Source organism: Balaenoptera ricei, chromosome 17, assembly GCF_028023285.1.
Source record: "Balaenoptera ricei isolate mBalRic1 chromosome 17, mBalRic1.hap2, whole genome shotgun sequence".
Classification (NCBI taxonomy): domain Eukaryota; kingdom Metazoa; phylum Chordata; class Mammalia; order Artiodactyla; family Balaenopteridae; genus Balaenoptera; species Balaenoptera ricei.
In genome coordinates, this window is record NC_082655.1 from 25773953 (window position 1) to 25801321 (window position 27369).

The 27369-nt window shown below is 33.4% G+C and overlaps 1 protein-coding gene across 1 annotated transcript in view; it reads left to right on the plus strand.

Annotated features, from left to right (window-relative positions):
• Window positions 1-27369, plus strand: part of CSMD3 (CUB and Sushi multiple domains 3) — a 1171706-nt gene that overhangs the window by 818693 nt on the left and 325644 nt on the right. Inside the window, 2 exon segments of the mRNA XM_059902305.1 lie at window positions 6705-6874; window positions 18824-18980. Of these exon segments, the coding sequence (XP_059758288.1) occupies window positions 6705-6874; window positions 18824-18980 (327 nt within the window).

Below are 27369 nucleotides of genomic sequence, written 5' to 3' on the forward strand. Positions count from 1 at the left end.
CAAATTTCCCAGCCAAGTTACTGAAAAACATTTTACCAGTTTATCTGAAAATATATGACTGTGTGCAATAGACGCTACCAGGTTTTGTTGTTGTTGTTGTTTTTTGGGTTTTTTTTATCCCAGTAATGGAGATTAATGATGCATAGGCTGGCCTGTTTTTTAGTAAGAAAAATATGAAATTCAGGGGGTATCCTTGGTCTACTGAATTCCTCACTGTAGCTATGACTCTTATCACCTGAGTCCAGTACACATATCTCTCCTACTCCAATCCAACCAAAACCACATTCATCAAAAAGTATTATTTTCAACTCAGCAAAGAGTTTCATATTGGTAACTCAAATAGATTTCTTAATCTGTAGGTTTAAATTTTAAAAATATTTTATATGAGTAGGATTTGTTTTTCACAAAATAAAGGCATCATAATAAACAGCATGTAGACTGGAGATTGCACAGAAAATATTTATATCCTATAAAGAGCCCTGAGGGCCTATTCTCCAAAAATGTTTCCCTAACGCTCTGCTAAATTATGTAATGTTTTCATATTATTAATTCCTGTGATTTAAAGATGACCTCTCAGTTAAAATCAGAGAGAAGAGACATTATCACATGATTAATAGTGATTATTTAACATTGATTATTTTGTAGGAAATTCATATTAACAAATTTAGGCTTTATAAGTTAGTGGCATCAGTTATCAAGAACATATATTCATTCTAGACCAAATAATAAAAACAAGGTGCTGTGCTTATGTTAAGGTAGGGAAAAGTGTCCTTTCTTCACTTCCACAAAACATTGCAAACCCTGAACTCTGAAGCAATACTTTCTAACTCAAAATCTCAAAAAAAATTTTAATGAATGTAGCTCATTCAATCTTCTCTATTCTTCATCTTCTGAAACCAACTTAGTGACATTTTCCTTTCATACACACCTTAGAAAAACATTTTTTTCCCCTACCGTAACAGATAAACAACAAAAGAAACCCTACCTCTAACTAAATGTTACACAAAGTTTTTCTAATACTGGGTCTTTTAGTTCTCAGAACCTGTCATGGGCCCCCCATAATGTTTTCAGACATGTTCCTTCTATGTGGGATATTCTTTCTCCCAACCCACCTTCTGCCATCACCCTTAATATCCTCATTTCAGTCCTTCAGGGAAGTGTTGACTTTACTCAGGAGAACAGTCAGGGCTTCCAGTTACATGTTTTCACATACTATATGTTTATTTGAATGATCATGTAGTAAACATCTGTCTTTCCACTGGAAAGTAAGTTACATGAGGAGCTCCAACACTCTGCCTCCCATACGCAGTACAGAATAAGAATTTAATAAATATTTATCAAATGAATCAATCAGTTTTTTCCAAATCAGAGCATATTATTATCTGCTTCTAGCCATTTTAAACATCTTAGTATACATTACCTGCCAAGGTACTCTGTTAAGCTTATATTTATTGTGACAAATGTTTCACAGACACATATTACATTTTGTGTGCAATTTGTCACAGCATCTGACTGAAACCCTAACATTGCCCTGATGCAGTAAGTCACAGATTTGTGTTTGTTCAGTGACAGCTGAATACTGTCCATAAATGTCACTCTGGTGGAAGATGATGGCTATTTTTCAACTCAGCTTTATCACTTGGATTTTAGGACTTCCTTTACTCAAACTCCTCTTTCCTGTGTAGTTGATTGTTTTTGTCTTTTTTTGTTTTTTGAGTAACCTTACCTTCCTACAATCAAATAGCCGTTCCTCTCCTCGCTTGAGGTTAGCTGTTGTGCTGCTAGTTCCTGTTCTCAGTTAATTTTAACACATCTTGAGAGTATTCAGTAACAGTTTGCCAATACTCATATCTTCTCACTTTAAAATGTGCCTTGTAAAAACTTGCTGTGATAGTTATGTCATATACAATGAAAATGTTGTAGTTTGGGTATTTTTCCTGGACATTCATGAACATTGCAGCCATGACTATTTGTGAGAATTATCACTGATACTTCCACATGACATTGTTTCACTTATTCCTTTCACCATCACAGCCACCCAATGCTGGAAAGAACCATTAACAGTATTATTTAATATCAAGTCATTTTCTTCCTTATTTGGACCCTGAAACTGCATCCCTTGGGGACCAGAGGTGGTGCTTACATGTGTAGAAAACATCATGTACCAAGGCTTAGAGTGTGACACTGTGGCAAAGGGCCAGTAGCTCAGGATAGGTGAATTACAAGGTCCATGGGAAAGAATGGTGGGTAATAGCTAAAAAGGCAGGGGTAACATTATAAATGGCCTTGTTTGGCATTCTGTGGATTTGATTTGCTGATGGTGAGTATTTGTTAGGCAGAAAGTACAGGATCAGATTTGCGTTTGGAAAATATCATTCTTAGCTTATTACACAACAGACATAGAAGTATGTTCATTGCTAGACTGGGGCAGAAGGTCAAACTGTGGAAAGGTAATTGTTAATTTCAACATTTGATCCTGTTCAATTCCAGTTGGCAAGCAAGACTGCTGTAGCCTAGGGGTGGAAAGAAAGCTTATACAGGGCAAATGTTAGTACTACATCGAGTGCTCGGGAGCCAGTGTTTGGTATACTTTAAAATTAAAAGGTAAAATCAAAGATGAGATTCCATGTAAAAATAAGTTTATTAATCACCTAGCTTCTGGAGTTTGGCACTGTGGCTAAATAAGTTCCTCAGTAACTTATTGTTAGTAGAAAATTTTATTGTATTAAAATTCATCAAAAAATAAACTTGTTCATTTTCCTGTATATATAGGTAAAACATTCTGAACAGATTTTTATCATTTTATGTTTCAAGATCTTTCCTTGATATGAGATTATCATTCTGAACATTAATAATTATGTATAATGGAATGCAGATTTATAAGTTATATGTGGGATGAATGTATTCTGACCTCCAGGACATACCCCAGCCTGCACAAAATAATCCTCTTAAGTTTTAATATAATGTCCTTAAATAGTGTGTGCATCAGTTAAAGTGTAAAGAAAAAAGTGAACCAACTACCAGTTTATCTGGGATGGTCTCAATTTACAGCTGCTGTGTGGGATAATTATTAATAATGCCTCCTTTCATACTAAAAGAGTACTTTGATCTGGAAGAGAAATTATATGTTCACCCTTTTAACACCATAGGCGATGACTGATAAATAAATCCCAGTGTAAATCCCAGCTCTGATACACAACATTTGTTCAATTTTAGCAAGAAAACTCACTTCGGTGTCTTCACCTATAAAACTGGAGAAAATAAGTTTTACCTTGTGGATTTGTACCTTGTAGATTTGTACCTTTATGAAGAATAAATGCAGAGTTGGCTTTATGGATGTGAAACCCATGCAGTCCCACAGTGGGGGGCTTCATGCTGAGAAGGGCCATGCTTGGTTTAATGCTCTACTGATCTCTTGAAATTGTTAACATGTTTTCAACAAGTGTAGTACATTTTCCTTTTGTACCGGGCCCCATAATTTATGTTGAGTCCTGATTAAATGAGTAATGTGCTAATTTAATCCAAATTTTCTTCCTTCATTCTTCCGTTCTGGTTTAAGTCCTGATTTTATTTCACCAAGTAGAAAATCATTTATAGTCATTTTATAATGGAAATGTCAATGGAAATATTCAATAAACAATCCATAAGAGGTATAGAAAAGTTTCATTTGAGCCAAACAGGATTATAGTCTGGGAGACAGCCTCTCAGATAACTCTGAGGAACTGCTCCAGAGAAACGTGGTTTTCAGCACAGTTTTATATCTTTTCAGAACAAAGAAAGTCAAGCAAGTTGGGGATACATCCCTTCAAGGTTTAAAAAAAAAAAAAAAAATCAGATCAGCATGTGTACAGCAAGTCAGTATGTCATTGGCACCTGTGAAGGGAGTCTTATTACCAAAGGAGTACCAGCATTGGCATCCCAGGAAAGGAGGCATTTAATCTTTATTTTTAACATGGGCATTCTTTGCTTCTGGTCAGTGTACCCTTTTTTTTAAAATGATTAAAGCAGATGTACAATATATGTCTGGTAAGCCACAAACAGGCTGTTTTAATTAGCATAAAATTCAAGTTAAATAATGTATTAGCCAGAATGATTTCCCCATACCCCAAAATGTGAACATTTCTTCCATTAAAATCAACTGAAAATTAAAATATAACAAAAGCAGGTTAGTGTTCATATGAAAGGAAAATTTCCTTTAAATTTTACACTAAAAACCAGTGTTTATAGAAGGCACTTACTACCTATTCAAATTTTGAGAACATTACAATAAATTATTAGTATATTTTGAAGTAAATTACCATATGGCCTTTATTTAGGGAGGTGTTATATTCAGTTAAAATAATTTTAATATCATAAATAATTCTCCAAAATTAGAAAGAGAGTCCTCTGGCTTTTCACACCTAAGTGTCTTTCTACACCTGAATAGTCACACTGGGGACAGTATAAATATCCTAAACTATTTTTCTTTGTATACAACATGATGCCACCATTAGTACTTATACTTAAAATATTCATAATGATAGCTTTAATTTATCGAGCTCTTGTTATATGCCAGTTTCCTGCTAAATGCTCTACATGTATTATCTACATATAATAACACACACACACACATACACACACACAAACATCCCTATGAAGAGGGTATTATTATTTCCATCATAATAATAACAATATTGAGGCTTAGAGAGAATAAATAACTTGCCAAAGCCATATAGATAGAAGATAGAGCTTAATTTTGAAACTAATCTCTGAATTTTAAAGCCTGAGCTGCTAATCAGTGTTTCAGTATTTTGCAAGCTGGCATCCAAGGACATATTCTCAGAATTACATGGTTCTATAACATAGTTTAAAACTGTCTGCATTCCCTAATAAATAATCTTACTGATAAACGTTTATGTGTATTCTGGATCATCTGTATGACCTGGGAACTTTTGTCTCCATGCCTTCACAAGCATGCCTAGATTCTAATAAGCTAGTGAGGAAGAAACGAGGCAGATTTAAAATGTAAATGATTCCTCTAAGATCAGGAACAAGACAAGGATATCTACTCTCGTCACTTTTATTCAACATAGTTTTGGAAGTCCTAGCCACGACAGTCAGAGAAAAAAAAAGAAATGAAAGGAATCCAAATTGGAAAATTAGAAGTAAAACTGTCACTGTTTGCAGATGACATGATACTTACATAGAAAATCCTAAAGATGCTACCAGAAAGTTACTAGAGCTTATCAATGAATTTGGTAAAGTTGCAGCATACATAATTAATACACAGAAATCTCTTGCATTCCTATACACTAACAGTGAAAGATCAGAAAGAGAGATGAAGGAAACAATCCCTTTTACCATCACATCAAAAAGAGTAAAATACCTAGGAATAAACCTACCTAAGGAGACAAAAGACCTGTACTCCAAAAACAATAAGACACTGATGAAAGGAATCAGACATGACACAAACAGATGGAGAGATATACTATATTCTTGGACTGAAAGAATCAATATTGTGAAAATGACTATACTACCCAAAGCAATCTACAGATTCAGCGCAATCCCTATCAAATTACCAATGGCATTTTTCACAGAATTAGAACAAAAAAATGTACAATTTGTGTGTAAACACAAAAGACCCCAAATAGCCAAAGCAATCTTGAGAAAGAAAAATGGAGCTGGAGGAATCAGGCTCCCTGACTTCAGACTATACTACAAAGCTACAGTAATCAAAACAGTATTGTGTTGGCACAAAAATAGAAATATAGATCAATGGAACAGGATAGAAAGTCCAGAGATAAACCCATGCACCTATGGTCACCTAATCTATGACAAAGGAGGGAAGAATATTCAATGGAGAAAAGACAGTCCCTTCAATAAGTGGTTCTGGGAAAACTGGACAGCTACATGTACAAAAATGAAATTAGAACACTCCCTAACATCATACACAAAAATAAACTCAAAATGGATTAAAGACCTAAATGTAAGGCTGATGCTATAAAACTCTTTAAATATTATTAAAATAGAAATAATTTAAATCAATATTGGCAGTTTATGAATTTTTTGTTTTTGTTTTACCTTAAAAGGTCTTGAAGAAGCTTTATTGGGTGACACTTCATGTGACTAGTTGATTGTTAGCATCATATCACTAGTTCTTATTATTATTTTATGCTTTGTTAAAATAGTATTATTATTATTGATATTATACTGACTGCTCCATCTTGATCATTTTCATTTCCTCATTAGGTTTATTTCTTTTGCCTGATTTTTGTTAATATTTAAGTATTTAAACAGTAAAGCATTTAAAGGTAAAGAATCATTCTAAAATGAAATTGATCTCTCCCCTTTTTTTATACTTTAAAGTAAGTAAACTATAAATTTAAACATAATAAATTAATCAGAGACCTACAAACTTAAAATACATCCTGAAAATCTTTTGCCCTCATCCTTTTCCATGCTATCCTTTCATCCAAGGGGGGGAAATACTGAAACTATTGTGTATTTCTATTTATGTACAGTGTTCTGTCCAGAGGCAGTAGTTCCTTCTTCCCATCTATTATATGAGAGGGAGTGAAAAATCTACAATGTAAAGCCCTTCTATACTTTATTTTCACGTTAGGCTCTAGTTAAAATAAAATGCATTTACACTTCCATACATTACATTACTTGAAATGATAATGCTTTCTATTAAACTGTACTTCAATATTCTGTTTTACCTGCAGCTGAATGTGGTGCATCTGCAACAAGTAATGAAGGAATTCTGCTCTCTCCAAATTATCCACTCAACTATGAAAACAACCATGAATGCATTTATAGTATTCAGGTTCAAGCAGGAAAGGGAATCAATATTTCAGCCAGAACATTTCATTTAGCACAAGGAGATGTTCTTAAGGTAGGTGAACTCAGAATATTTATATTTTGATCATTTTAGTCATTAAATATACATTAATACATATATACATGTATATGATATATATGTATATATAATCAACCATAAGTTGATTCTGCCATTCATAGATTTAAATTATACATTATTTCCCATTTTCCTGTCAGTATTTTTACTGAGATAGAATGTTTTGTTTCTAATGTTTATTTATAATAAGTAAATTTTGATTTTATGATACATGAATCTTTTTTCATGACATAAACCCATTTATAATATTGTTTTAAAAAGCAAAATACAGAAGTTTTTGTAATAGAAGAAAAAAGAAAATGTCTAGTGAAAATGCCCTAGTATATTACCAATAGCTATTCACTTCCTCTACTCCAGTAGTCTCTCCTATGCTTTGTAATTTAGTTTCTGAACCCAATTTGCTACATAGCTGTTTTCTTTTTTTTAACATCTTTATTGGAGTATAATTGCTTTATAATGGTGTGTTAGTTTCTGCTTTATAACAAAGTGAATCAGCTATACATATATATGTATCCCCATATCTCCTCCCTCTTGCATCTCCCTCCCACCCTCCCTATCCCACCCCTCTAGGTGGTCACAAAGCACTGAGCTGATCTCCCTGTGCTACGTGGCTGCTTCCCACTAGCTATCTATTTTACATTTGGTAGTATATATAAGTCCATGCCACTCTCTCACTTCGTCCCAGCTTACCCTTACCCCTTCCCGTGTCCTCAAGTCCATTCTCTACGTCTGTGTCTTTATTTCTGTCCTGCCCCTAGGTTCTTCAGAACCATTTATTTTTTTGATACGTGAATTTTAATGTTTCAATAACACCAAAATAAGAACACTTTCATGCCAAATATATTATATTCAATAAATATTATCTATGAAACATAATTAATCCATAAATGGACATTTATTTATTTTATTTTGATGTTTATTAAGTAACATTTCTGTTGATACATAGATAACTCTGCATTTATGACTATGAAAAAGTTTATAATTTATGAATATATCTAACAATATCTATAAATTTTTTAAGAAAAAATATACCTTGTTGATAATAAACATTTAGGACAAAATTTGTTAATTTATTTAAAAATTTTGAAATAATCGAATTTAAAGATACAATTGAAGGGAGTTCCCTGGTGGCTAGTGGTCAGGACTCAGTGCTTTCACTGCTGTGGCCACAGGTTCAGTTCCTAGGTGGGGAACTAAGATCCTGCAAGTGGCACGGTGCTGCCAAGAGAAATTTTTTTTAATGATACAATTTTAGGCAAATGAATATTTTCATACTTGCTGCTCCATATTTTTCAAAGTAAGTGTTTTGATAAATACAGTTTATATTCATTATCGGAATAAAAGTAAACACTTCTATAAAATCACATTTAAATATTTAAAAAATGATCACATACATTTTTTTCTCATTATCAAGATTTCATTAATCCAGGTAAGAAATTCAACATATTTCTGTTTTCACAAATCTTGAAAAAAATTGTGATATCCCAGGTTGATTGGGGGATTTTTATTTAAGCAATGATTTTAAGGTTGTTGGTTATGTCCTTCTTTTAAAAAGAATATTAATTTGATGATAATTGATGGTTCTCTAACACAAACAGTTCTGTATGCTTGCAAGATTTGTATAGACATGGGAAAGATTTCCTGCAGTACACTTAGATATATACAATTTTAGTATTAATTTAGAGCCATTCCCGTTTTTTGTGCTTTTCCTCAATAGGCAACAGAAATTCACTGTATTATATCTTCAACTTCCAGTTCATTGTTTGGATTTTCCTGTTAAAATAAGTTTATTTGCTAAATTGGAGTCAACATTGAGATTAATGGGATGCTTGTACTTAGAATTAAGGCAGTGGTTATTTATTTATTTATTTGTTTGTTTGTTTGGCTAACTGTAGGGAAAAAATGTATCAAGGTGTAGGTCAGAAATATGAGTGTAGCTACTAAACTGTATCACATAAGCAACAATAATAAACATGTATTTATAAGTTAAAAGTCAGGAAATGCTTCCCCATGCCTACCACAATCCTTCCTAAAATATTTCTGTGCTCTCAGTGATGCTTGAAATTTCTACATTACTTTTCCATACTGAATGATGTTTATTATTTGGAAAATTCATTAGGGATAACAAGTGATGCTTTTTTAAAAAATAGCCCTAATATGTTTCTCAGAGTGCTTTCTAACGTATTACTTATTTGGAGTAAGGTCATATGCATTTGTGATGTGTGTTCCCTTGAGGAAGGATGGGACCTCAGTAATAAGTGACAGTGTGAGGGGATGTGATGGTGAGAGACAAAGGAAAGCAGAAAAACTCAATTTAAGACCCTTTTGTGGATTTCATTAAATAGCAATTTTTCTTTCATGAGTGAAAGGATGAAAATTTATATTCCCAGAAATATTTTAAAAATTATATCTTTCCTAGAATAAATATATGTTTTCCAAAGTTAAAAAGATTATATACTAAAATTAACCTGGAAACACACCAATTTGATTATCCTTCTACTGATAGTCTAACCTGGGATTTATTCTAAATTATCACTTTAAAAGAACTTCAGTAAGCCATACTACAGAGATGGTTTGGGATGGGCTTTTAAACGCTGTCTGTCTTCATGGTCTCTCCACCAGTGTAAGATGTAAAATGGTTGTATGTTATTCTTCTCATTAATTCCATGGACGACTATTAGGTCAAAGATACCTACTGACACAGGCACAGTTAGGCATGCACAAACAGACAATGTATTCTGCAAAGGACAAATGATTACTTCTCAAAGACTGTTAAGCCCAGAGTCCTCTCAGGATGGAAGGTAATTTGCCTAACTGCAAATTAATCCATGAGAGCCCATCCTCATCCCCAGCACTTTCCAATATTAAACCTAGTAGAGTCAGTTCTCTTTCTCCATTCCAACTAAGACATAAGAAGAAATAAGAAAAAAAAATAGCCCATTATGGAACTCTCTGCCCCTTGACTGAGAGATTTAAAAGCATTGTTTTTCTTTATGTGGTAGGATCGGCTACATTCTTTGGAATGACATTCTCTTGTAATCTTTACATGAGTATAAGGCTTGGAAGAAGGTTTGTTTTTTTCTGGTTTCACTTACTATATAACATCACTGTATTGGATTCTGATAAAAACAAACCAGCAACAACAATAAAAAACAATGTGTGTTATTTATCTATATTTATACACACACAAAAACAACTTTCCAGTAGCTCATCATCTAGGATGATGCTTGTTTACTCACTCACCCACTCTCTCTCTCCCTCCTCCTTCTTTTTATAAACACCTTAGTTATTTATAACCACACTAGCAAAGTTTCAGTAGATCTGGGGAAAGTTGGTTCAGTTGGTTTGCACCTGGGATTAAGGAATTTTATAAAGCTCTCCAGATTATGTGATGACCAGCAGGTTTGGGAATTATGAATATATCTTTCCTTGGTTCTGTTACTTTCAATGGGCAATATTGAACTTCCCAATCCCTCACTCAAAATATGTAACTTAATTAATTCTTTTAATTAACATTTATAGGTGGTGTTTATTATATGTAGGCTCTAAACTGTCAATAATGAATAGCTCTCCTTGTCAGCTGGATAGGAAAAAAGCTGAATACCAATCAGAAATACTATTTATTTATTTATTTTATTTATGGCTGTGTTGGGTCTTCGTTTCTGTGCGAGGGCTTTCTCTAGTTGTGGCAAGCGGGGGCCACTCTTCATCGCGGTGCGCGGGCCTCTCACTATCGCGGCCTCTCTCGTTGCGGAGCACAGGCTCCAGACGCGCAGGCTCAGTAATTGTGGCTCACGGGCCCAGTTGCTCCACGGCATGTGGGATCTTCCCAGACCAGGGCTCGAACCCGTGTCCCTTGCATTGGCAGGCAGATTCTCAACCACTGCGCCACCAGGGAAGCCCCAGAACTACTATTTATGTTTTTGTTGTCACTGTGTTTGTTTTTATTTTCAGAAAAAGACTAAGCACTATGTTTAGATAAAGAAATGTAGCAGGGAAATAATTCAAGACAATCTTTTTACCACAGTCAGCATTGTGAAGTTTAAAGACTTATTTCTTACGCAAAATGTAGACTAAATGGATTATTATGGAGAAGAGCCAGTAAAATATCCCCAAAAAATTGGTTTTGAGAGTCCAAAAGTAAAGGTTAGGAGATGTATATCATATTTATTAAAAACTAGATAGTTGAAGGACTTAATAACATTCTTTTAGAAATATGATGAGAAGGTTATTAATGTGTTGCTATTGTTGTTTTCTAAGACGTATTATTTTTAAGCTGTTTCATAACCTATTGGTGAAGCTTTGGCAGTACCACTTGTGAGAGCCTATTGTTAAATTTTCAGTACTTTTGTGAGCTGGTTGTTAAACATAGCCATTATTAAAAATTAAATTGTTACAATTGGATTACAATTAAATTAAAAAATAAAGGTAATAAATGCAACTTTTCATTTCCTAATTATTTTACTACTGTAACTATTATCTGTGCTTTTGGGGTTAGTTATATATACTGTATCTGTGTGGTGGAAATACTATGTCAGGTTGTCCATCTCTTCCCAGCTCTGTATTCAACAATGTCACATTGATAGCTTGATATTAGCCATAGTAAGGGTTTACACTGCAGAAACTGGCAAATACTACAAGCCCTGACTTGATTTATTGCTTTGCTCATTGTCAGTACATAAGTAGAAACGGGTTGTATCTGTAGCCATTATATTATGAATAGCACAAAAAATTGAGAAAATATCTTTTCTAGTATTTGAAAGCTATATTCAGTTTAGCAAAGAAGTTGCTCATATAATTTACAAACCAGTGACATTCTGATATAACATCGTTTTTGATGTTTCATTTTCATCTTACTTGTTAACAAAAAAATCAAGCAATAGGGCTTCCCTGGTGGTGCAGTGGTTAAGAATCCACCTGCCAATGCAGGGGACACGGGTTCGAGCCCTGGTCCGGGAAGATCCCACATGCCGCGGAGCAACTAAGCCCGTGTGCTACAACTACTGAGCCTGTGCTCTAGAGCCCACGAGCTGCAAATACTGAGCCTGTGTGACACAACTGCTGAAGCCTGTGCGCCTAGAGTCCATGCTTTGCAACAAGAGAAGCCACCGCAATGAGAAGCCCGCACACCTCAAAGAAGAGTAGCCCCTGCTCGCTGCAACTAGAGGAAGCCTGCATGCAGCAACAAAGACCCAATACAGTCAAAAATAAATAAATAAAAATAAATTTTTTAAAAAAATCAAGCAATGTTCATTTAAGAACAACTTTTGTCTGTAAGTTGCAGTTATAAGTTGCAGCTACAAAAGTTTGGCAAAAAATACTGAAAGCACTCTGTAAGAATCAATTAGCTCTATGGAATCTACAATAATGAGTATTGTATATTTTATTCCTGTGTATAAATAGCATGCTACACATTCCTTAAATCAGTGATTCACAAATGACAGTCTGTGAGCCAAATCAGACTGACACCTCTTTCTGTAAATACAGTTTTAATAGGAGAAAGCTATGTTTATTCATTCACATATTGTCTACAGCTGCTTCTGTGCTAGAAGGGCAGTATTGAGTAGTTGTCACAGAGATGTTAACAGCCTAAAATATTTACTATCTAAACCTTTTCAGAAAAAGTCTGTCAATCTCTCTTTATATCAATAAAATTTACTTAAAAAACATATATATGGGTATGTACATTCACCAGTTTGGTTTGTTTGAGAGCTGGGTTTTAAATATTTTCTAGCACACCAGTGATCTCATAAGTCTACCACATGTATCTACTAACTCTGCTTGTTGTTCACTGGTAATCCTCTGTTATTTCTCCCTTCAAAAGCACTCTGTAAATATCCATTTGTATAGAGTGCTATGATAGGCCTCATAAAACCCTTCCTTTTCTCCCCTACTGAGGATCACAGAAGTGAAATGATGTGTGACATTCCAGTCAGCTTTGATGGTAGAGCTGGGACCACAAAGCTAAGGCCCCTGAAAACCTGACCCCTCATTGCATTCTCAACTCCCTCCCTGATACATACTAACTCTCATAATTGAGTACACATTATATAGCTATTGTGAAGACAAATATTTGAGTACAAACAAATGTTTTCTTCTCTGTTACATATCATCTTTGGAGAGAACATAATAAGATTTAAAATATTGTCCTTTTTAACAATTGTAAAAATTATTTTTTCTTTTTCATTCAAAATTTGAACTCTAGCTCAACTTATTAGAAAAAATGATTTAAATTCCAAATCAACCTATAAAACAAATGGCCAAAATGAAAATTCTAGTATTCAGGAGCAGGAATGATTTGAAGGTTTGTATGATTATACTCACATGCATGTGTAATTTCTCTCTTTTTATTTTACTTTTTTATGTACTTTTTGCTCTTGGGTTCAGATAATAGCTTATTTGCTAAATTCACTAGAGAAATGACTGGGAATATACTTTCTAATCATACATTTATTATGTCATTAACAACAACAACAGTTTTAAGTGTCCATAAGCAGTTCATCATAATAGGGTTTGAACTTCCAGATGTAGGAGGGTCTGTACACCATAACTAATTTCAGGCCCTGATCCATTAAAAAAGGTTTGATAATTGAAACATGGCAGTATTAAGTTCTAGTCTGTTCTAGTGTAGGACTACCAAATTAATTGCAACCTTATAACAAATTAGAGTCTTATCAAAGAGCTTCATTAATGTTATAAAAGCCCTCAATGCCTTTCACAATATTAATTCTTAAGAAAACTTGAAATTCTACATTTGACATAAAAGTAAGTCTTCATTATCTGAATTAGGCTCTGAGTAACTATTTCTATTGTGAGTCCCAGAGTCCTCTCCCTTTCAATTAAAAAGTATACTATTATAATTAGCTTAGTCTTTTTTAGCTTTCTAAATTTCTGAAAAATAAAAATAGATATTAAGACATATCTTAAAAATAATAATATATTTTAGAAAAAGGAAAATAGGCTCAAATAAATAAAAACATACTTAAAGATCCTGATTTTAAGTAGAAAAGTAATGAGAAATAATCTCAAAATTTCTATGTGGTTCTGATCAGACCCAATATAATCACTCTGTACTGTAAATTTATTTTTAAATGAAAGGCACATTTTGTTTGTTTTATTTTCTTATTTGTATGATTGCATTCATGTCTACTTCAAATGTAATTTGTCTTTGGCTACACTGCTTTGTCCTTCCATGTTGCCTTTATGCCCCCATATATATTTGAATACATTTGAAGGATTTTATTTACAAGTTAAACAGCATGGACTTGATCATAGCTATAAAACTCTTCTCTTTTTAAAGCCTTCCTAATTAACACTTGCTTTTCATTTTGATTTAACAATTTTATACATGCTTCCAAAATTTCGTAGCTGAATGATCACACTTCATTTTACTTTGATAATTATAGTGGTCCTTCTACATTATTTGTTTCCCGCCATCTGACTTTACATTGTTAAATAAATTGTAGTTAATTTTGATGCTGAATTAGATCATCCCAGCTGAGCTTAAGATAATTATTTTCATTTGAAAATATTAGCTCCTTTCTCATACCTGCTTCTCCAATGATTATTTTAAAAATTAGTTCTTAAAGAAAGTTTCTTTTGAAAAAGAAAAATGTATGCTTCTATCTAGAAAAATAGAAAAATTCAATACAAATATGTATCTCTTGTGGCAGACAATATTGTGTTATTTTTTTTAATCTCCTTCAGGTTAAGGAGGAACTAAATATGTGTTGAATTATCTTGTTACTTTTTTCATTATTATACATAGGAATGATTTATATATATGGAGTAAAATAATGGTTTCTGCTATCATTAAAATTTTTTTTTTTCATTCCCACTGAAATTTGGGGAAAAAAAGTTAGGGGAGACCTTTTTTAAAAATTAAAAATAAATTTCAATTCCTATTTACTCAATTGCAACAATTAGTTATTTAGTTTATATTTCCCCTTTATTTGGCTGTTTTTGACAAACTGAAAGTTCTTAAAATGTATCCATACATGAAAGCAGAACTAGTTGACTCCAAGAAAAAATTATTTATATTTAACATACAAATGAAATTGTATGTTGGTCAGCAGTAAGAGAAATAAAAGGAAAATGTTCTATAGGGTTACCTTGAAAGTGTTAACCACAAATAAGATCCACTGGATCAGTTGGTTACATGGTTTGACAGTGAATGTGTAGCTCCAACCACAGGATTTATAAACTACAGCATATATAGAGTTATACACATAACTGTATTCAGAAGCAGATTTCTGAGCATATTGAACATTTGAAACACAGACACAAAAGTTGCATTTTCTGACACACAGTGTTTCCTTGTCTCTGAATTATTGCTGATGGCTACTATTCTTAAGGAATGAAAAGTTGACTCCTATGTAATCAAACAAAAAAAATTCCTGAGCTAACAAACCTCAACATTTGGTTCAGCTTTGTTGAAGACAAATTCTTGCTGATAACTAAAACAGATGAATGTGTATGATAAATTAGATTCCACAAGGGGTTCCTGGTACTCCCATATAATTTTAGGAAATTAGTCCATACAGCCCTTTATCTAGCAGTCAAATACTCTTTTAACAGTCAACACATTTTTTAAAAAATTGACAGAAAGACCTTTTAAAACAAAGAGGGAGACCAGTAAGGTGTTTGCTGTTAGGAATTCAGTGAGCATGTTGGATTGATTTTACAACTCATTTCCTCTCTTTCTTATTTCCACTCCCTCTCAGTGGTAATAAAATAACAAGTAAATAAACTGGTGGAGCCTGGAGGGTGCATATGAAGCTATAGATTCCCTCAGGCACAAAGGGAGAGAGCAGGAAACGCCTGGACACTGGAGACTTCAGAAAGTCTGTGCAGAAAAGTTATAGAGTAAGGTTGTTAGGAAAGGATACTAGGGGCTCTGAACAAAAGCTACATTTGTATAGCAGTTAAATAAAAGCATTGTTGTCTTTACAACATCTAAAACCTGTATCAGTAATAAGGAAACATAAAACTATAACTACCTAAAGATATACACATAGGTAATGGAATTCAGGAACCAGAAGTAAGAAAGACCAAGTTAAATACATAAAACAAATGAGATATCTTAAGATAATGCAATTTGAGTACCAAAAACAGAGAATGGGGGAGGGAAGAAGGGGGAGAGAGAGAGACAAACAAACGGACTGACTTTCTAGAACTTGACCAATGATTTAAAAATTTAAGATTTAAATAGAAGACCTAAAAAGAGATTAGTTACTGCTGAAAATCTAATTGTTAGTATGGAAGATCCAGTGGAAGATAAGCCATAATACAGAGGAAAGAGAGATAAATTTCAGAAGAAAAAAATGTAAAAGAATTGCAACACAGTTTTGGAGACTGAATATGTAAATAATAGGCATTCAAGGTGGAAAATAAAATAATAAAATTGACAAGGAATAATTAAATAAACAAAAACTCAGGAATATGTCCTTGAATTGAAGAATACCTTGAATCTGTAGAAAGCAGAGTCTCATTGTTTTATTTGAATAATCCAGATTTTGAAATATAGTAAAATATTTCCAGTTCACTTTGTTAAATTAACATAAACTTAATACTAAAACCTGTAAGGATAATTTGATAAAAAGAAAAAAAGTTATACATCAGTTTTTATTTACAAATTGTAGAAAACATTCTAAATAGATGATCAAGTTAAATCCAACAATTTAGCACAAGAAAAATATATCATGTAAATTAATATAATAATAATAAAAGTTTCCTCATGTACCACCTAAATATCATCTCCTAGGTGACATGAATACCACTTTGGGGGAACATTGGTGCTATGACAAGATTACGGGATTAGGAGTTTAGCGACATAATTTTTACTCTTATGACAGGTCAGAAGTAAGGCAATTTCAGGCAAGAGACAAGTAACTTTCAGAAGTATTTCTCAGTTATTCTATTCATTATCATTCACAGAAGGAGCCCCAAGCTCCAACTTCATGAAACTAAGTACTGTGGAATGAGATTTGTCAGAGTTGGTCTTTGTAGGACCACAAATCATCATAATATCCAAGATTTTATGAACTCTAAGAACCAATTTTCACACCCTTGGGGGTAATAACTACCACATTAAGAATGTGTGCCTTACCATCATCAAAAAATCTAGAAACAATAAATGCTGGAGAGGGTGTGGAGAAAAGGGAACACTCTTGCACTGTTGGTGGGAAGATAAATTGATACAGCCACTATGGAGAACAGTATGGAGGTTCCTTAAAAAACTAAAAATAGAACTACCATACGACCCAGCAATCCCACTACTGGGCATATACCCTGAGAAAACCATAACTCAAAAAGAGTCATGTACCAAAATGTTCATTGCAGCTCTATTTACAATAGCCAGGACATGGAAGCAACCTAAGTGTCCATCATCGGATGAATGGATAAAGAAGATGTGGCACATATATACAATGGAATATTACTCAGCCATAAAAAGAAATGAAATGGAGGTATTTGTAATGAGGTGGATGAAGTCAGACTCTGTCATACAGAGTGAAGTAAGTCAGAAAGAGAAAAACAAATACGGTATGCTAACACATATATATGGAATCTAAGGGGAAAAAAAAGGTCATGAAGAACCTAGTGGCAAGACGGGAATAAAGACACAGACCTACTAGAGAATGGACTTGAGGATAGGGGGAGGGGGAGGGGTGAGATGTGACAGGGTGAGAGAGTGGCATTGACATACATACACTACCAAATGTAAAATAGATAGCTAGTGGGAAGCAGCCGCATAGCACAGGGAGATCAGCTCGGTGCTTTGTGACCACCTAGAGGGGTGGGATAGGGAGGGTGGGAGGGAGGGAGATATGAGAGGGAAGAGATATGGGGACATATGTATATGTATAACTGATTCACTTTGTTATAAAGCAGAAACTAACACACCATTGTAAAGCAATTATACTTCAATAAAGATGTTTAAAAAAAAAAAAAGGAATGTGTGACTTAAAGGAAAAAGAATAGTAATATGCATTGTTGGCAAACCCTCAGTTTAATTACTGTACACTTTTTGGAAAATAATCTGACAATACATGAACATTTTAGCCCCCAAATTCAATATATTGAAAACTTTCTTACTGAAATACAAGTACCAAAAAAGAAATGTGAAATAACATCTAAAGGGTGTTTATTTCAGCATTACTTTAAAGTGGCAAAAAACTTTAGTTTATTAATATATGGAATGGTAGTGCAAGTTGTGATAGTGCCATTGAATGAAATATTACACAGCTCTCAAAAGTAAGAATCTCTATCCACTGACCTGAAGAAATGTCTATAATGCTTTGATAAAATAAAAGCAAATTAGAGGGCAATGAGAAGCTACACCTTCCGAAGAATGGGAATGAGGTAGGGAGCTTTGGGAACATATCAGTTTTGCTTTGTATACTTTTGCCTTGTTAAATCAGCTTCTAAATGCATTTAGTACTATTTTAACATTTTAAAAGTGTCAGATATGAAATAAAGGGCATGGGTAAATAGAAGTTGCAAAAGAAGCAAGTACATTTTATATTAATCACGTTATTAGAAAAGCAGGTGTTTGGTGCCCTTGAGCAAGTTTAGAAAAACAACCAACCAACCAACCAGTCTTAGAAACCAAACTTTCTGTAGGTATTCTCAATTTTAAATTGTCTGCCATTAGAAGCATTGTTTTTATAAGAACAAAAGCTTTATAACATGATTTTGAGTTTTACTTAGTGTCTGCTGAGCTTGGAATATTAAAATTACCCATGTGGTGTCTAACTTTCTTACCCTGATATTTGTAGGAATTCATATATGCCGTTGTTCTTGGGAAACAGGTAGTGACCTGATTTACGAAGAGTGTAATAATTTCATTTTCTTCACAGATATAAATACATGCTCTGAATTGGTTATTACTGGCAAATTTACATTTTAATTGTAAATATATTTTTGCAGATTTATGATGGAAAAGATAAAACAACTCATCTACTAGGTGCTTTTACTGGCGCATCTATGCGAGGACTGACCCTTAGTAGTACTTCAAACCAGCTCTGGCTAGAATTTAATTCTGATTCTGAAGGGACAGATGAAGGCTTTCAACTTGTCTATACCAGTAAGTATTTTGGAAGAAAAAAAAAAGGCCAAACACTGATGCTAAATATTTATTAAATAATTGCAGTACACCAGGTGAAGTAATATTCAACATCTGATTATCAATTTGCTGTTTACAACTCCCTTCTATGTATATAATTTTATTTGAACCTAACTTTAAAAATTACAGGTATTCTAACTGTTGCTATTTTACAGTTGAAACAGCTAAGATTCAGAAAGTTTAAGTAATTTGTGACTTTGAACTTATTTATATATTTTAAGATAGCAGTATTCTTCACGTGAAATGTTTAAGAAATACAATTAAACGTTTTAATAAATGGGGATCCAATGTTTGAGCTTCTACCTATAATTGCAAAACATATGCAATACATGTGTAGTAGTTATAGTTGGTCACCCTTAATGATAATTGGATGGTTTCAAATGATTTTACACTGAAGAGTAGCTAAGATTTTTGTTTGTTTTGCTCTTGTGTTAAATTGCCTTGTTAAAAATAAACTTATATAGAACTATTGTTTTATACTCAAGTCAGCTTTATGACATTTAAACAGGTAGAAGCTCAAAAGACTGAGAATCGTTGAGAGACATAGGTAGGTGGGTTACATCAATTGATATATGAACAAAATGAATTTATTTTACCTGTATCATAATTTAAGAAATAGACTAATTACACCAATGAACATTAAGTCGTATTCAGATAACATATTTATTAAGTTTCTGCTCTGTGTAAGAACTGTTCTAGGAAAGTAAAGTGCATGAAAAACTGGTGATTCCTGGTTATGTGTTTAATAAATTTACAATTTACCAGATCAAATCAGTTTTTTGGAAGTTCAGAATATTCGTGTAATATAGCAAAATAAATTAACAGTATTCAGAAATCTTCACTGTTAGAATATTTGAGAGAATTGAATGAATTCCATAAATTTTCTCAAGAAGTCAAATGAATGAAAGCTATTACAGAAATGGGGAAATTGAAATGGTTACAGCATCAAAGATATTCATGGGCTCCTAAAGGGAATCTGCATCAAATTACTGTTTGTGAAAATGCTCTTTCTTAATGATATAAGTAGGAGACAGGAGACATAATACTGAGATACTATTCTTGCTCCTTGTTTATTTAAAGGTTTTTTCCTACCTGTGCTAGAATTGTTACATTATTAACATTAACACAACAGAAATTAACAAAATGATGTTGAATACATATTTTTAAATCCTGAGAACTCTTGTGTATAATGTGATTTCTTATGACGTCCTCCCAAAGACAAATGAAAATCCAAGCAAATCGTGTTTACAGATATTGCTGTGTGATGGACTAAAAATAACAGTATTGCGGATTATTGCTCAAATATAATTGGTGTGATCTGCTTAGAAGGGCAAATGTTTTTTAATCTGTTTTCCTCTTTCCCTTTTTGTTTTCTGACAGGGCTGGTGACATTTTTCAAGTCATGGCTCAATGTTTACATAATGGTGTTTCTTTGTTCTGCATCATTTTGTATTTCTCTTTGTCTAAAATGTCAGTGGGTTTCATAGAGGAAACCTAGATTTCCTTTTCTGATATGTAAATTCTATGTAATGTGAGATTATTGATGCAAAGATACTGGGCATTGTAGGCCATACCTGGATATAAAATTGAATGGGTTCCTCAGGTGTCTGGAATGAGTAAAATCATTGACTGTTTGTCATTGCTGTGAGCTACTGGTTGTCAAAAAAAAAAAAAAAAGAAAAGAAAGAAATCCTTAAAAAGAAAATATTTGAAGTCACTCTTCTCAATGACTCTGGCTGTTCATTATAGGATGTGCATCATTATGAAGATGGAAAGCTATAGAATTGGAAAGAGAGTATAAAAGCAATTATTTTTTAAAAAGGGCAGACATACATCTATGAATATTTTTCAGTCTCAGAACTGAAACTAAAATGTTTCAGTCTATATTCTGGAATTAAAATATTTATAGTCTGCTTCCAAGGTGTCTCTGGATATCACCGGGTCAGTAAATGCTCCTAAGATTTTCTGATCCAATGGCTATGTGCTGAGCTCCTTTGTTAAGGAGGGTCCTGGAAGTAGTAACACATCTGTTATTAAATGTATTTGTTCCTAAGTGTTACTTCTGTTTTTCACAATGGCAATCTTTTTGCATATCTGCAATTATCTTAATAGTTAACCACAGATTTCCTAGCTTTGAAAGAAGCTACTTCCCATCCTCCAAATATACTTTGGTTTCCAGCCTTAGCACCTGTAACCAGGCTTCTTTTTCTTTCAATATGGCCCACCCACCTCGGGCATCAATTGAACTCTTCAACTTCAAGACCATTTCAAATATTTCCCTACTGGTGCTTACCCTGATTCCTTCAGCCAGTTAGCCTACTTTTTAACACTTCTTTTGCAGTAGTCTATATCCACAGCTAATGTAGCTGTTATCACATGGTATTGTGGTTATTTTTGTTTGTTTTGTTTTTTGCAAACATGTTATGCATAGTTCTTCATGGGGCCATTTCACTTCATAATGTCTTTAGTCAGTTTTAGTCCAATTACAACTTTTTACGTATTCTTGGTAAATTAACATGTAGTCTGAATACTGATTTTGTAAAATGTTTTTGTGATATAGAAGATTCTACTAGGCCACATATTTTATATTCCTAAATTTCTTAGAAGCAGTAATTAATTTTTGAACATGAGAGAATTTGCTAAGATGTGCAAACATGGGGGAAAATGGAAAAGAACAGGTTTTGTGTTTGAATCCCTGTATCCAGTCATTTCTAAACCCAAACCCACCCCTGCCATTCTGTGGTATGTTCCCCTTAAAATTATTCCACCTTTGTTTCTGAAACATCTGAGAGAACACTGTGAGATAAAGAGGAGTTCCAATATTCACATTAAGAGGACTAGAGACAGGAGAGAGGAAATTTGGCTAGGGCAGATCAGGTAAGGATTCATGAATGAGGTAGAATTAAAGGTTGTATTGGTGCATCACAGAAAGAAATAGTGGAGAGTATTCCAGGCAAAGAGAATAGGATGAAGAAAGGCACAGAGATTCGAAAGAACATGCTAAGCACATTCAAGGGAAATAGAGCAAATAATTTAATTCAGATTAATCCCATTTGCCTAGCTTCTCACAATTCTAGTTTTAGCATAAACAAGCCTTTTATGACCATCCTTATCTAATGACACCTGCCCTATCTAATGACAGTCATTTTTTATCTACCTTTCTATTATCTGTTTTTTGACTTAACAACATTTACTGTTGTCTGGTTATTTTCATTTTAAGAGACAGAATTGCATTTGGTTGAGAATAAAATGAAGAAATATTTTAGAACAGGCCTTTAAGTTGTGTTTTATTTCAACTGTCTTATTAGTCCATTCATTATATAGTCACTAAGAATAGCAAATGGACTAGTGGCAACAGTGGTTGAGATGCCACTTTTGACGTCAAGTAACGGTAAACCTAACCATGGCTTAAACAATTAGGGTTTATTTTTATCATATGAGAGCTGTGAAGAGAGAAGAGGTAGGCAGATCTTGATTCAGTTGTTAAAGGGCCATGCCGCTGTCTTTTTGCTGTGGCACTCCTAGTGTGTTCACTGTTGTTCTCATGATTGTTGTGACATGGTCACAAGATGGCTACTTTAACACTGAACATATTCAAGGCAAAAAGAAAAAGGGAACAGGTAGTGTCAGCCATATATGTCCCTTTTATCAGGAATGCAGAATCTTCTGTCAGACATTCTTTTATCTCTCTTTGTCCAAAACAGGGCTATATGGTTATGCCTAAATTTCCCAGCAAGGCAAGCTGGAAAAATGAAGCATTTGTCAGACTAAAAAATTGGATTATTATTTGACTATGATGATATACTGCCTGATATGCTTCAGTTACTGCTGGGAGCAAAATCAAGGTTTTGTTCATGAGGGAGAAGAAAAGAAGAGCTATTGAGAAGACAGTGTACAGTGTCTACTATGATGTACAGCTGTAAAAGATATTCCAAAACATAATAAGTTCAAAGATATTGTATTAATAGATGCCTCTGTGATTAATGGTGTCATGGAAGTCCAGAGACTCTTGAGTGCCTAGAAAGGAAAATCATTTGGCTCACCCATTATTAATAGTTTTAGTTCTACTATACTAAGAAGACAGTGAGCTTCTCTCACTTTCCTTAACCAATAAATAAATTACAACATACCTGGTATGAAAATGCTACACCACATTTGAGGGGAGAAAATTTCCCATTCCTTAATTTTCTAAAGCGAATTAAATCTCTTCAGTCTTCATCCTTTAGAGTTGTCAAGAAAAATCTTACTTAGTCTTTTGTAGAGAGATCCTTCTTCTCCCAGATTAGTTTCTCGGTCAAGTCTAGTTTGATTTAGAGAACTGAAGCATGGATAGCTATGCGAGTTGAATGTAAAACCTCTGTGACAAACTTGGTCAGACCTTGACTAACATTAGGGAATCCAATTGCTCTTCCATCCCTCCAATTTCTCAGAATTAACTCCCTCCTTGAGTCAGGCCACTCTTCCATTCTTTTCAAAAATGGCTAACAATTACTCTTGCCCTTGAGAAATCTGAAACTTATTCCAAATAAAAATCTAGATGAGGCATATTTTCAGGTGCTTTATGCAACATAAAGTAATTAAATACGTAGTTGTCTTTCCTAAAGGGTATAGGGGAGTAAAGTGAGAGATATTGCCGCCTTCTAAAGTTGGAAGAACAGGTCAGAAATTAGGATCTCAATACAATATTCTCCCTAAAACATCACTCTGCTCTGGATAATTCGATAATAGAACTTAGCAAAACCTGATTGGATACTCTGACCAGATCCCCTCAGCCGCTCAATACACATTCAAGAATGCATTCCTAAATCTGATGTCTTTTACTGTGTTTCTCTCTGAAGGCTGAGTGGTAGAAATGTCATTTCTTTTTGGTCACATGTCTTGTCTTCCCTTTTATTCCTCTATTGGAATTAACTTATTAATGTGAAAGTTATTCATTGGATCATAGGTTTAAATTTTGTCTTTCTCCACTGGAATGTTTTGTGCTCTGGGAATAAAGAGAACACTGAAGAAGACAAAGTTCCTGCCCATATGAAGCTAACTTTTTAGTGAGACAAGACAGAAAAGAAAGATATGAACAAAAGATAAGAGAACTGCATTTAGAAATAATTTGTAACAGGATGATAGGATAGATAGTTCTACTGTACCCAGTTTGTTCAGGGACTGTGTCTCAGGAGGTGTCACCTGAATTGATACCTGAACTATAATAAGAGATCTGAGGGTAGAGGGTTCTAGGCAGATAGATCAGCAAGTACAAAGGCCTAAGAGACTTCAGCTTGAGTTATTTGGCTGGATCTGTGTAAGCAAGGAGAATGGGACAAAATGAGAGGTAAAGTTTGAAGCTAGGCAGGGGTGAGGTGGACTATAGTAAGGGACTTAGATTTTATTTAAAAGCCACACAGAGACATTCACCATTGTTAAAACATTAAATATAAGAGTTAAAAATAATACCTAACATTTATCTACTACCTACTAGATACAGATATAACTCTATGAGGGAAGAACTATTATCCTCAGTGAGAAGAGGAGGAAAAACAAAGCACAGAAAAGTTGTTACTTGCCCAAGGTGATATAGCTCATAAGTGCAGATATGGAAATTGAGCTGAGGGCCTCTGTCTCTAGAATTTGCAAGCCTAATCACTATACTATATTACCTCCAATCCAAGTTTTGGATATTTTATATTTAAAATTCCATGGATTTACATCTTTTTTTTTTTTTTTTTACTGTTGAAGTAGATGTAAAAATAATAATAATTTTTTAAAATGTTAATGCAATTCTTCCTAAAGAAACTTCTGTCATTTTATGCCTAAGAATCTGAATGCTTTATTATTGGCCAAATTTACTATCAAAGAATGATTTAGTCCTAGTATCTCTTATGTTGTTCATGAAATCTTTAAACTCTATTTCTTGAAAATATGCTTCATTGCAGATTCTTCTGGCTCTATTTATTTCTAGTTAATCCACTTTCATTCAGCAGAAAGGAATTGGGTATTTTAAACAATCATCCAATAAAGAGCTAAATTGCACCTTTTTGATAGATTATAGCATTGTCTTCTCAAAAGCTGATCTGGCAAAAGTCCGTGATGCCCAGCCATTAGGCATTACCTCTGGGCCCAGATGTCTTCTTGTTATCATCTCTGCACATTTAATTTTCTAAAAAGCCCATTTGAAAATGTCCATTATCCCAAGGGTATAGTTCAGCTATATCTGGATGTTCTTAGCCTTTGAGTTTTGTTGCTTGAAATAGTTTAGTAATCCACACGGAACATGGCCATTTCAAATTTTATATTCAAATTAAAGATGGGCAATAGCTACTTTGTGATGACATTTCTTGCATACTAGCTTTATAAATATATAATAAATTGCCCTATTTAAACTCTTTAATTTAGTTACCAATATGGTCTTGACAATGTTAACCATGAAAAATAATCAGGTGACCTATTAACTCTAACTTTACTCTTAGTATATAATTTATTCAATGCAAATGCAAGTAGAAAATAAGTAAATTACACAGAAGCAACAATGTTACTCTATGTAAATCTGTATCCTATAAACTACTTAACAGGTACATTTGGCATTTCTATTACTCTTTAAATCTTGAAAATTAACCAGGCAATAAAGGAAGTATTGACTAATGCTGCATTATATAGTACAAGGTATTCTAACTAAAATATTGAAGAAATATTTCTTGATTACCTGTCATTTATATATACAATATTGGATATAACTTCTTCATGTTAGAATAACAGAAGAGTCATCTTCATAGCCTTCACATCCCAAAAGCTTTGTAAATTTTGAGCTTAAATATCTAATGACCTACTAACTTACTCCTTATATAAAATTAACTTCTGGCAGATTGAAGACATATGCAAGTCTCAAAACTTTAAAACACTTAGAAAAAAACGTGGCCTAGAATAGCTGTGTCTTTAAGGCGAAAAAAGATTTCTCAAAGAAGATACATGAGCAAAAATCTGTCAATACTCAGGAGCATTCCTGCCCTTCTAAGCACTTCCCTTAAGTGTAGAGACTAAAAATCTGGCACTGCCTTTCCCCTGCCCTTGCCAGCCAAGATCTCTGCTTAGATTCTGCTAATTAAAGGCAAACATGTGAGAGCTGAAAGGTAGCTTTCAGCTAGCATTATTTTCCACCAGCATCTGCAGGCAAGAGTGTGGTGCTGGCAGGTGGTTATATGTGGCAGCAGCTTCCCTGAACTCCTGGATTCTTGAAAACCAGCAGTGATCTTCTGACCTTCACGCCCTCTGAATTTCTTTGTATTTTCCCTCTAATTTCTTGTATTGAATTTGAGCAACTCAAAATATCTAAGTGGCTTCTGTTTTCCTGACCAAGTCCCAGTCCTTATTATTATTATTATTTTTTACAAATCTCTTTATAGGGAAATATACCATAAACAAAAAATTTAAATGATATATTTTAGAAGGAGATATTTACAATATAATAGAAAAACATACACTCCATAGAAAGGAATCCTACAAATCAATTAAAAAATATAGCCTAAAAGAAAATATGGGCAAAAAAATTTCACAGTAGAGGTAATTCCAGTAACAATAAGCAAAAGTCAAAAAGTGCTTGATAGAATTTAAGAAATGAAAATTAAAGCCAACATAATTTTCTATTGCATGTTCACAAAATTGGTAAAAATTAAAAAGCAGTATGATACTAAATGTTGATAATAATTTGAAGAACTTGAAACTCATGAACTTTGGGGAATGTAAATTGGTATAGTCATATAGGAGAAATTTGGTGATATCTAGTAAAATTCATTTTTAGATATGTCTAGGTTGAGCCAATTATGCATATACTAAATTTGGCTGATGACTAAAAATTAACATTCAGGCAAAGCTGAATCCCACTATCCCAGAATGATGTACAAATTTAAGATGTACAAGACACAAACTAGCATATTTAATAATATCACTTACTTTTTCATGCCCAAAGATTAAACTGTGGGAAAGGCTTTGAGTAACATATTTTCTAGTCATAACTTTATACATGGGATTTAGAACAACGGCACTTAAAAAGAAAAAATAATTATTTACCCTATCTCCTATTCCTCCAGTTGGAAATGCAAAGCAATTATTTGCACAAGCTTTTCTGTTTGTTTGTTTAAACTCTTAACTTCTTTTTTTTCTTTTTAAATACTTGCTGGAAAAGTAACTGTTTTGAATGATTTTTCCAAAATTTGATTACACTGCTACTATTGATATATTTATATAAATGGCTAATTTACATATATAATTTGATATATTATAATTTATATAAATAGATTACATTAGAAGTTACTCAACAAATAGAATTAAAAAGTTAAATTAAATGTATATAGCTTTTCAAGAC